Genomic DNA, 13,319 nt, shown 5'->3' with positions numbered 1-13,319 from the left:
CCGTCGGTAAACTGTTCAACAATATTAGCTGTACACGGTAATAACAAGGCGTATACAAACCCGGAACAGAATTCAAGGGACTTGTGAGCAGACACGATACAACTATACGATACATACTCGACGGTGATCAATCTGTTACGTATGTATCGGACGGACCGATAACGCACTTAATGCGGCTTGTCCGATTGGTTACACTGTTTATTACGACGGATCGCCGTCTTAATGTATACGCATTTGCAACGTATTAGAGTACTAGGTACTGTTCTCGGAGATGTCCGAAGTAATTGACGAGGGATAGTCGAGTAGTTCACGAAAAAATCACCGTAGTATTATTGTATATCTAGTAAATAAGTATATTATACAATACCACCGTGGTGCTGAAAACCCATCTTATACGTGCAAAGTATATAAAAAATATTATTTTTGAATCACTATTTTCAGGAACGAAATATTATAAAATTGGATGTATTCTTTATGGTCTAAAACTGAAAAATAATAAGAATATGAAGGTAATAGAACGTCACATTAGTCTTAAAAGTGTCGCCGATGAACTATATTGTTTTGAAATCACTGTGTAGTCAGTAGTCACCATTTTTAGGGTTCCGTACGGTAAAACGATACCCTGTTGGTACTGAGGCTCCGCTGTCCGTCCGTCACCAGTCTGTATCTCATGAACCACGAAAGTTAGAAAGTTGAAATTTTCACAGATTTTGTATTTCTGTAGCCGCTATAACAACAAATACTAAAAATCCTAGAATATACAATATAAGCAATGTTGCCAACATGTTTATAGATGATGGTACGGAACCCTTCGTGCGCGAGTCCGACTCGCACTTGGCCGGTTTTTATAGAAAATCCTCTACAAGAAAAAAATATAAACTATGTATACCTATGAGTTTGGTTTATTTTCAAGTTTTTAAATAAAGCAGGATTTCAATAAATTGTTTTGATACTTTTTGAATAATTTTCATGTACTTGCCTGCACAAATCTCTATGTTCTAAATCGTTTAAACCCATGCTTATAATTTTGAAATAATTTATTTTTATGTAAACTATTAACTGTACGAAACCATTTTACTAAAGACAATATTAATTTACCTTTTTAGATTCGACAATCTTTATTATTATCGCACAATAATATCTATTTATTTTCACATACAAATTTAGCTTAAGTCTCTACTTCTAGGTGTGCAAATTAAAAACAGGGACATTCCAAAAGTTAAGATATTATAATAAAAATAATTATTTTATATTATTAATATTAAAACCTTTTTATAAAAAAATTAGAATTGATATTGGTAGTTTAAGAAGTCAATACATGTAAAGTAGATTAAGTTGTTTTATGTTAAATCTTTTGGCAAGCACACCTAAAAAATTATTATTTATTGATTATATTTATGAAACGTTACTATCAAGATATCAAACATAATATTCACAGATACTTTTCGTTAACAATATCGTGACTGTTGAATGTCTTGTCAATGATCATTATATTAGTATTGTATATTATATTATTAGAAAGTTCGTTTAGATAGGTACTTTAGAAATTATCCTCATTTTGACACTAATGAAAAAATATTTGCGTGATATCCTATGAACAATTGTGGTTTTATCTATAGACATAAATGTCTTTTGTTTTAAACGTCTCTAACGTTCTCTAACGTATCTAAGTCGGTCTGTTACCCGGTGGTTACTTCGTAATTTCATAACTTCGACGATTTAATATTATTTCTGACATTAAGACACTCACTAGATTACCAAAATAAATAAGATTTATTAAAAAAAGAATTCTAATGAAAAAAATTTCAAAAAATTTGATTTTTTTTTAAACAAAGGTATTTATTATATATATATATAAATCATATGTATAATACTAAATCCGTCAGACAGAAAAATAATATTGATTTTTTTTGTTTAATCATAAATATTATTTAGATATAAATAGAGAAGTAAATCCAGTATGAAATTGTTTCTAATTAATAGTCAAGCTAATGAAGTATAATATGCAACCATCGAAAATTTAAAAAATATCCCTAAATTTCAGATACAATTAAATGGTTGGGAAAAACAATTTATTTATGTTACCACAACCCTATCAAAACTTGTTTTCCCATAATAAATTTAAAAAAAAAACTAAACATTCTAAAATAAACATTATATACTATGCAAACATTAACTTTGTAAGTTTGTAACCAGCACAGCGAGAAAAATTGTATTTCTAACCATCTAGTATAATTATTTATGATTATAATTACTAAATTTATACGGTGAACAATTAATTTTGAATAAAAATACAAATTACGGTTTTTAAACCGTTGTATATTAATATTTTATTAACAAATTTATGTTATACTCATTCTTTAACATTTGAACAAATATTGTACGTGAGTTAAGAAAATTTTAATAATAACAAAACACATAAAAAATGTTTGTATATGAAATAATTAATACCGTTGGTTGGTTATTAATTTCATATTTATTAGCGTACACTACAACACAGGTTTTTTGATAAATAAACCAATGCTCACAACTAAATTATTATTCCATAATTTACTAATTTATCATTTATGACGTTTTATATATTATTATACAGGTCTCAAGACGATCATCAACGCTCTGTTGCACTCCTTTCGTCAATTAGCTGAAGTCATGACACTGACCATATTTTGTCTAATGGTATTTGCTCTATTTGCGCTTCAAGTGTACATGGGTGAATTGCGGAATAAATGCGTCATGATTAACGAAGACAACGTGAATTGGCTAAAGTAAGATCAATCAATTTATAGACTAAAATAAATTCAACTATTTTATGTTTGTTAACATATTTTGTTTAATCGGCCTTTATTGTGATTTTAGAACGTTAATCTACGGATACATAGTTATTTATTACTTACAAAATATGATTGATAGGCATATTATCAGATACATAACGTATCCTTGAATGTAGTTTCATCTGTAAAAGATTTAGGTGTTTGGCTATCTAGTGACTTAGTATTACACTTAGACAAAATGTATAAAAAGCATTAAAAGTATTAGGTTTTATTAGACGCAATACTTAGGAATTTAAGAATCCCACCTGTACTAAAAAACTGTATTGTTCATTAGTACGTTCCATTATGGAATACTGTTCTGTCGTATGGAACCCCTTTACTGATAATTGGGTAAATAAACTTGAAAGTATCCAAAATCGCTTTCTAAAATTTTCAGCTCCTAAATTAAGATTACCAATTAATAATATTTCCAACATTGCTAAACAATGTGGCCTAGATCCATTATCTAAACGCAGATTATGTAATGATGTTAATTATATATATAAACTTATTAATAACCAAATTGATTGTCCCGATCTATTAACAAAGATTAAAATTAAGGTACCTACATTCAACTCTCGAAATCACTCTTTATTTCATATCGACTGCCACAGCCAGAATTACAGTTACTATAGCCCTTTAAATCCTATGTTCTGTAATAAATTTACAAATTTTGAATTTTTAATGATCCACCAGGTTTACTATATTCTTTATCAACTATGTAATGTAATTTATTGTACATGTTATTTACTGTAACTTTTGCTCATCTTGGGCGTAATTAATTAATAACAAAAAAAAAATATATCATTTTTCAAGTAAACTAAAAATTAAATTTGAAATATGTAATAATTTTTTTTTTTAATGCCGGCTATGAAAACGCAATTCTGTTTTAATTTTTCCTTATAAAAATAAAATTTATCTTACTATAAAATTGCCAAATTATTTTTATTAAATTGGTTAATTATTTTAAACATACAATATCTACTAATTTAAGACAAATATTTTCAAAAAACTTCTAGCAGAAGGATTTATAAAACTCTATTCGTGTTAGCAATCTAAAATTAATTATTTATTTATATTTTTTCAGAAAAATATTTTTGTTTAATGCCTACTCAATATTCTAAGCCATAAATACTTTTCGAAAATTTCAATGTAAAAAATGTGGGTAAGTTGATGTCGCTCTGCTGTACAGTAGATTACAAGTGGGTCACTGTATAATGTATGGTATTAAATTTGAATTCAATGATATAATATCATTGTATAAGAAAAACGATTCTGAACGGAGACGGTATGTCAGTCTAGGTATAAGACATACCTAATATTATATATGGTATTTAAAAAAAATTTACTTATAATAGGTACCTAATACCTATAATAAATTTCAAATTAATCATATCACAATATCCATTACGTACTTATAACGCGTTATACATCAACAACAAACCGTGATACTATCATAGATATATGATAGTATACTTTAGAAGTTTCAAGTATACCCAAGAATAATTATAATACAATCACAATAAAATAACTAAAATAGTTATTCTAGGTTTTTTAATATGTAATTTAGTCCAAATTTAAACTTAAAATGATTATAAAAATAAATTGTGTAAATGTATTTTTTTTAGATTTTTTGGTAACATAATTAATTACTTACGTGGAATCTTGTTCTAAATTTTCAATTCTTAGATACAAAAGTTGAACATTTTATAAATTTTTAACTACAAAATAATTATTCGAATTAAAATTTGATAAATTTTGTCAAAATTCGATCTTTAAATGCTTATAAAAAAAAATTGTGCCTATGTATTTTTAATATTTTTCTTTAAAAATCTTATAAAATTGGAAACTGAAAATGTCCCTAAACAGTTCAAAATAAATTAAAATATTTTGAAAATTTTATCATGTATAGAAAATGGAAATATAAACAACCAGTGAAAATGTCATGTATCTACGTTTATTTGTTTTAAAGTTACACCAAAAACCAAAATCAATTTTCTCGAAAACAGCTTTGGCGTAAAAAATCCCGTTTTTCCTTAATTTTTCTTTTGTTTTTCACGGCGCTTTTAAAAACTAAATTTCAAATTTTGACCTCCCGAATGCACCATCTAGATTCACTTTCCTATCAAACAAGATACTGTTGAAGAAAATCGAAGGAGTTTTACTGCCCCAAACCGTGATGTCAGACACAAAAATAAAAAATAAATAATAAAATAAAAAAACACACATCATTGTATATAAAATCAATACATTCATCGTTCCAATCAGAATATAAAATATATTGACTGAACCGTTGCTTTATGATAATTCATATAACTTTAAAATGTATAATAATAAAGAGACAAAGAGTGATGTATCGTTTACTGTTTAGTATAAACCATGTTCCTTTTAAGAATAAAATGTTTATTGCTTAAACTATATATAAGCTATTATAGTTCAATAATCAACGCGTACCAAAATGCTCAACATTAATAACCTATAAATAATGTTGGTAATATTATCATGTTATGGTAAGTAATTAAATTTTTAAATTGCCACAAATATTAGCAACTTTTATATTATTATTAAATGTTTTTAAACTTAACATAAAAATATATGGAATGTCTAAATAACACTATGCAAAGTTACAAAAAGATGATAACATTACGAAATTTAAAAAGTTTCAAGTATATATATAAATCAACCATTTATTCTTATTATTAAACCATATAATACGTATGTGCCATTTGCACAATATGATATAATATTATGTAAAATATAATTTAATAGAATTGAATATTTTATATTTCTATTACATTTATGTTTTGATGCGATATGTTTACGGTTGTTACTCTTGAATCAAAAAAGTGAATATCACGGTTAAGGGATAGTACTTGCCAAGAGGCCATAAATCCAGTGCAATTGAACATTTCAAAGAAATAAGATTCAGTGAAATATAGTGTTTTTGTAAATATGTCCACAACAATAGAATGAAAATAAATAACATCCGAATGAGTAAAAGGCATAATACTAAGAAAACAGACAATAGTCATTTTTTTCACTGGGTGTCCATTACATTTTTTTTTTGCTCGTTTTATTTTTTTTTTGTTCTTTAATTTCGCGTCGTCATCACAGTCCTTTGCACCACATAAAACAAAATAAAAATACTAGGCCATTTTATGTTTATAATTGTATAATATAAAAAAATTCATAAAAATGTTTTTGCTGTGTCTATGATATTTTTTTTGAAACTAGAAACTCGAAATTGTTTTCGATATTATTACTTTTTGAATGCAGTAAGCCATTTTCATTGCAAAAAAAAAATAATAATAATATAATAATTTTTTTTTGTCATATTTGTTTTATTTGTACAATCTGTATAAAAAATAATTACAATAAGCACAATGGAGGGATAATACAATATTATAGGTCATTGGTCATGGTTGGCTTGATGAAGAAGCTATTCACTAATAATTAATTAATTAATTGTTTACTGCACTGATTTTAAATTATAAAAGAGTGATCTTTTTATTTTTTAGGTATTATTTTTTTAAGATTAACCAATAAGTTTACACGTTAATATTGAAAAGAACTTTTTTTCAGGTACCTAAATATAATTGTTTATTTTCAGATAGATTCCAGTATACAATTGAAAATTCAATCAAATTACAATGTATTAAAATATGAATTCGTTTTAAAGCTATTAAATTTTAAACATTATACATATTCGTTTATTTTGGTATTATAAATATAGAACTATCGTGCCTTATCTTTAATATCTGAGTCTTACGTGATAGTGTTTTATTAAATATGTTAAATTGATATCGACATCAGAGTAATAGCGCAACCTACATAATTTTTAACCACTAAACTCTAGCATACTTAATGAACCACCACGTCTATTAGCTTTATATACTCGTAAACCCTTATAAGTACATTGAATAAAAAACAATACAACCTTGGAAGATAAGTTGCACCCAGATGTTGCGTTACACAAAAGGTTCCCAAAATAAATTTGAAACCATAAGATAAAAAGAAAACCACTATAATACTGTTGTGCACTACGTAACTAACAGAGGTTGGAAATCGGCATTTGGGTCTGTAGGCCCATTTTTACATTTATTCTACAGTTCAACACGTGTCTTATAAAATGCTTGGGAAAACGGCGTAGAACGTAGAAACAGATATTTATATTATCTTACTGTACTATTCTGTTGTTGATTGTTTTTTTTTCACAAGAATATAATATTATTATTTATTAGCAATAATTTTATTTACATTATAGTGGTTTTTTACGTAGCTATAATTTAAAACGAAAAACGAAAATAATATAATATTTATGTACCTACCTACTTTTATTTGTATTTAATTAATTTATATCGGTACCTGCAAAGGTAGCCGATTTTATTCTGAATTAGTATTTTTAATTATAAATAAAATCTCATTACAACACTAAATTGTTACCTACCTTATTTCTTGTAAACACTCGTTAAGTTTAAATGTAAAATGTGCATTAGTCTTGTCATATATCACATTATATGTGTTATTTGAAACTTTAGTATTCTTAAGTAAGCTAATACGTCTGTAGATAATACCAACCCAACAATGCCCTTATTTGTTCTATTATTATTTACACATTATTTTCCCTTCAGGTTAACCCGTTTAATAAACTCGGTTCGTTTGTTTGCGTATCGTTTTCGTGAACCTACTGTATGTACACCGCACGCCGCATTCGCCTACCAAGAAGCTGCGAAATGTACCTTTGTCGATTTATGGTTTTTAATCTCTGGGGTTTCAATTTTCTGTGTTTCCCGTGCATATTTTTTTATCTTCCTTTTCTTTACATTGTTTGTATTTCAGATGGATAAATAAAGAGCAAAACTGGCTGTCGGACAACGAAGGCAACCCAATGCTATGCGGCAACGTGACTGGGGCGAGGTGAGAAAAGCAAATTAAATATTTCAAAGATTCGTACACGCAATTTCACTTCAGGGGGTTTTAATGTGCCATTATAAAACTAATCGTTCAAGTCGAATGGTTAGAGGGTGGAGGTAGGTTTTTTTGGTGCATGATTATTTTACGCACACCAGGCCCAATTCCGTTTTCTAAGTAACATAAATTCCCACTATGAATAATGCACATATATTAGAAAGAATAATAACAGTTAAAGAAAAAAATCTCAAAATAACAAAATCATATGGAAAAAGCGGGTAAATGGATGTCAAACTGCTGTACAGTAAGTTACAAGTGGGTCACTGTAATGGATGGTATTAAATTTGAATACAATGACATATTAATATCATTGTATATGAAAAACGATTCCGAGCGGAGACGGTCTGTCAGTCTAGGATATTTTATATTATGTTTATATTGGTATTGCTACTGTTATTAATACGGTAGCTGGTAAGTTGAATTAATATATTAAAATTACAAAAATTAAATATAATCGTTATTATATTGGTTATTTAATAATATGTAATTTCGTCCAAATTTTAACTTTAAATAACTATAAAAAAAAACCGTGTTTATATATATTTTTTAGATTTTTTAGTTACAGATTTAACTACTTACATGCCACCTCATTTTAAATATTCAATCCTTAGCTATAAATGTTAATCATTTTAGAAATGGAGTGAATATCCAAATTTGGAAAATGTTTAACTTCGAACGCTTATAAAAAATTAATTTGACTTTCCGGTAGACTTTTTTTTTTTTGATAATATAAAGAAACTTGTAAGGCATCTTGTATAGATTTTATCGTGTATAGAAAATTCTAATATAAACAACCAGTGAAAATGTCATGTACCTATCTACGGCCATTTGTTATAGAGTTACACCAAAAACCATAATCAATTTTGTTGAAAACCAATTTTGTGTACAAATTCCCGTTTTTCCTTAATTTTTTTTATTTGTTATACCCGGCGCTTTTGAAAACTATTGTGCATTTATTATTTTTGACCCTCAAAGTACCAACTAAATTCTCTTTCCTATCAGATAAGATGCTGTTGAAGAAAATCCAAGCATTTTTACTGTCCTAAAAGGTGATGACAGACACAAATAAAAATTAAAAATTAAAAACACGTATCATTGTAAAACCAATACATTTATAACTCCGCTCAGAATCTAAAATATAAAAACAATTTTGACAACAATCAAGTTATACACGTGGGTTTATTGATATTTTAATTACGATTATATAATTGCATATTCAGTCAAATTGGCAATTTCTGTACAAATATTGTATTCAACTCGAATATCACGGTTCGCAGTACTCACAACTTACTTGTTAACTCATAAATAAAATAGATTTATTATGTGCAAATATCATTATACAAAATAAATATTATGTTCTACAAAACAGTTTATATTATTTTTCCAATAATAAGTTTATCTAAATGCATTACCTACAAACATAGATGGACAGGAATCGTATAATTTTAATATTGTGTACCTATTGTTACCTTATGATATCTAATGATAATAAAATATAATTATTAGATAAACCTTTATTAATGTAAAACTTATTTTAATGGATAGCGTGTTTTAGTAGAATTATATTACAGAGTTAGTTTATTGTAAAGTTTATTGGCAATTCCTTTTTACCGTGGTTTTCAGACATTGCCCAGTTGGTTACGTGTGCCTTGGTGTTGGCCCTAACCCCAATCACGGTTACACGAATTTCGACAATTTCCTGTGGTCTATGTTGACTACGTTCCAGCTAATTACACTGGACTATTGGGAAAACGTCTACAACATTGTAAGTACTTTTATAAAATATATTTCTTACTTCTTTCAGCTGAAATAAAAACAGCATAAAAGTAGTTCAATTTTCAACCTAAAATTATATATATATATAAATCCTACGTGTACGTCGTCATACGTTTATCGTTTACCTGTAATAGGTACTTACGTAGATCTTTTAAAAAACTCATACTTATTATTGTGTTCTTAATTTGAATCCATAATAATATTAAATCTATAACAGTTATTAATACCTTTAAATTAAAAGAATAGTCTCGTTCCACGACCGCTATGACTAATCGTGTAAGTTATAGTGTTATACTAATATAATAATTAAGACTAGAATACTTTTGTAATTGATAGTCTCGAATATTACGTTTCCGGTATTTCAAGTAGGCTTGCCTAGTAGTCTTATTATAAAGAAATAAATATATTTGTAGAAAAATAAAACTCTGTCACACTAGGTTAAGAGTATTAGACAATGAAAAAGAACAGTAAGTTTTGATTTAGCCGTCCTCTAAAGACGATTAAATAATGTATGAACGTATCTGATGGTGAATTTTACAAATCTAATATATTACCATATATACTAAAATGTGTTTGAAAACAGCTTCAATCCTTATTTTATGACTCGATAAATATTATAATAATATGAAGAATAAAATATAATAAATATTGACATGCTCACATAATTTATGTACAGTCAGCGATTCGCAATGGGAATTTTCCAAGGGAACTACATATATTATGCATGTCTTATATAATACAATGCAATGAAAGAGCTGGAATCATATCAAAAAGGTCTTGGCGAATACACGCTATATAATGATTCGGCTAGACGAATTATATGGTTTATTACGCAATAAAGTCTGTCGAGATACATTTTACGTACATTAACACCGATGATTTCAACCAGTTGATGTTTTACTTTAATATGAGAAATAAATATTGAATTTCCTAGTACCTAGTTTTAAAAGCTACTTACATTTTAAATTTTGATCATTGAAACAAATAATTGTATTTAAAGTTGTTCAATTAAATTTTTGTTATAAAATATGATAATGAAAATGATAAAATCATATTTTGTAATTAAATTCAAGGCATGCTTTTGTAGAAACTATCCAAGCAATTCGATTTTCTGTCATTCAATTATCTTAGAGTAATCTCAATTTTACGTAGGTACCTGATTGATAGATAATTAATTAAAAATAAATACTAATTTTATTACTATATACATTATTTATGTATATTTCTATGAATGTATTTAGAATATTTAATTAGTTTTATAAAGTTATAGTCTCTTACTTCTTAGATTTTAAATTTAATTTCTATGAATTTTATAAATACAATTTTGCATTTTTATTCTAAAACAAAGAACTCAACAAATATAATATTCTTCCAAGTACTCAGAGTCAGAATAAATTAAATCTATAATTTAGTACTTATTTATAGAAGGTTTATAAATCATATATTACTCGATCTGAGGATGGAAAGTAGCAATGAAATGATTTTCGTAAAATCCTTTTTTAGCTAAATACAGCTAAATTTTTCGGATTTTCGAAACCTATAATCATATTAAATTTACTAATCCCATTATTCTTTGAGATACGCAGTATGAAAAGGTTCACAATGCAGCTCATATATAAAAATAATTTACTTTCATCTCGCTATATAGAACTTGTTATGTGTGAAAATATATTGATTGATAAAAGGTTTTAACTAGTGAATTTATTACTTTTATAGAATAAAAAAGTTCTTTATTAAAAATGATTTTTGAATTGGTAAATAAATAAAGATATTTGTACGGTAATATGATATGTTGTATAATGATAAGAAATATTTATCATTTTCGGAATTTCCGTGTAAATATTGTTGATGGATATAATTGAAAAAATAATTCTACTAAAACAACAATTCGTTCTGCAAAAGGTTCTAAATCATATTATTCACTTTAAAATTATTTTATTTGAAGAACCTTTCAAAATTAAATTAAATATTTGTTAAGTCCCGCGGTGGAAGCCATCCGATTCAGTCGTATGTTCGTGCGCTCCCGTCGTTATCTAGTTTTAATTGCACTCATTAGTGTCCAGTGATAATAAGTTAAATCTAGTCATTTAGAGTTTCATTATTCACATTTTACTTTAGTGTTGGTTATGATTAACTTAACATAATCCCTTGTATAAATTGTTCAAATTCGTTCGGAGTTTTAATTATATTCTTCGAATAAGATCACCGTATTCACATATCTACTGCAGTACTACTGCAGTTCTACGTATTTAAGTAATTACGCAATAGCTCATACGAGTTCACCTTATCTACGACCGCCGCCAGGCGGTCGCAGATAAAATAATCACACGTCGCCGCCGCCGCAGATAAAGATAATTATGGGAAATAATAATAACAACAATAATGCAAAACAACAAGCCGGTAAAAACAAAACAACGTCAAACGATAATTCAAATGAAAATTTCACTCGTGTTCAAAAAACTAAAAGAATTCTCTCTTCCTCATCTCAAACCTCATCGTCAAGCGATCAGGGCCAAACTAAAATCTCAAAAAAAATATTAAAAAAACCCAAGCTGTTTAAATCATCTAATCGGATTCGATATTTTAAAATCCAAGATGATGAGGAGCCTGTCTTAAATTGGTCGTCCCCAGCCTTTGGAACAAAAATAATGATAGCTCAGACGAAAATTTTTCAAACCTCCCCCTCCAATCTTTGTAAGAGACGTGGAAAAACTACTTAGACCTATGTAAAAGCTTTTAATTGAATTAATTGGCGTAGATAATTTTTTTCTGTAAAGCTTTTGCTGACCGTTTAAAAATTCAAACATCGAATCCCGAATCATACAGAGCACTTATCCAGTTCCTAAAAGAACAAGGTGCCGAATACCACACATATCAGCTTAAGCAAGATAAACCAATCCGTGTAGTCATACGTAACCTGCATCCAACCACTGAGGTAGACACAATTAAAGAAGAACTTGAAGTTCGTCTGTTTGAAATAAGACGCGTTACAAACGTTCTCCATAAAGTAACAAAAACCCCACTTCCGCTCTTCTTCGTAGACTTAGAGCCAACAATCAAATCAGCTGAAATCTTTCATCTGTCCTCACTGTTACACACGAAAATCAAAGTCGAAGAGCCCTAAAAATCTAAAACAATTAGCCAATGTAATAACTGCCAGGAATACGGTCATACGAAAACCTACTGTGGATACCCCTCACGCTGTGTCCGTTGTGGCTCAAATCACAAGTCCCCTGACTGTCCAAATCAACGCTCGGATCCACCAAAGTGCGCTCTCTGCGCTGGCGATCATCCTGCAAGTTACAAAGGTTGTTCCATCTACAAGAATCTCCAGCGGGCCAAAAAACCTTTCACCAAAAGTAACTTTTTATCGACTAACACTAACACTAGAGTTAATACCACGACTGTTAGAGATAGTCATCCAATAAATGACACCCACCCAATTCAGTCTGATAATCGTACCCCCACTTATTCCCAGGCCATTTCTGGTAGAACAGCTAATGACGTGCCTCCTCCAACAACTTCTGATTTAAATACTACCATCACTAATTTCCTTGAGGATTTCAAATCGCTGATAAATCCTCTAATCTCTCTACTCACCAAAGTAATCGAAAAACTTCTTGCTAAGTAAAATGTCTAACAACACAGCTACAAATAAATCACTTCTAATATTACAATTTAATGCAAACGGAATAAAAAACCATATCAATGAACTCCAATCAGTGCTATATAATCTTAGATATTGTACATAGCACTAATCAC

At 28.1% G+C, this 13,319-nt stretch overlaps 1 protein-coding gene across 3 annotated transcripts in view; it reads left to right on the top strand.

The window, feature by feature from the left end:
• LOC100164966 (sodium channel protein 60E-like) overlaps positions 1-13,319 on the top strand; it is a 133,261-nt gene that overhangs the window by 59,957 nt on the left and 59,985 nt on the right. For all 3 annotated transcript variants that reach the window (XM_029487949.1, XM_029487947.1, XM_029487948.1), the window contains exons 5-7: positions 2,594-2,765; positions 7,650-7,727; positions 9,405-9,546. In XM_029487949.1, coding sequence (XP_029343809.1) covers positions 2,594-2,765; positions 7,650-7,727; positions 9,405-9,546 — 392 coding nt within the window. The remainder of the gene's footprint in view (positions 1-2,593; positions 2,766-7,649; positions 7,728-9,404; positions 9,547-13,319) is intronic.

The sequence above is a fragment of the Acyrthosiphon pisum genome, chromosome A1 (assembly GCF_005508785.2).
Source record: "Acyrthosiphon pisum isolate AL4f chromosome A1, pea_aphid_22Mar2018_4r6ur, whole genome shotgun sequence".
In the NCBI taxonomy this organism is placed as follows: domain Eukaryota; kingdom Metazoa; phylum Arthropoda; class Insecta; order Hemiptera; family Aphididae; genus Acyrthosiphon; species Acyrthosiphon pisum.
The sequence above is the reverse complement of the archived record's forward strand: the minus strand, read 5'-3'. Positions and strand labels throughout refer to the sequence as shown.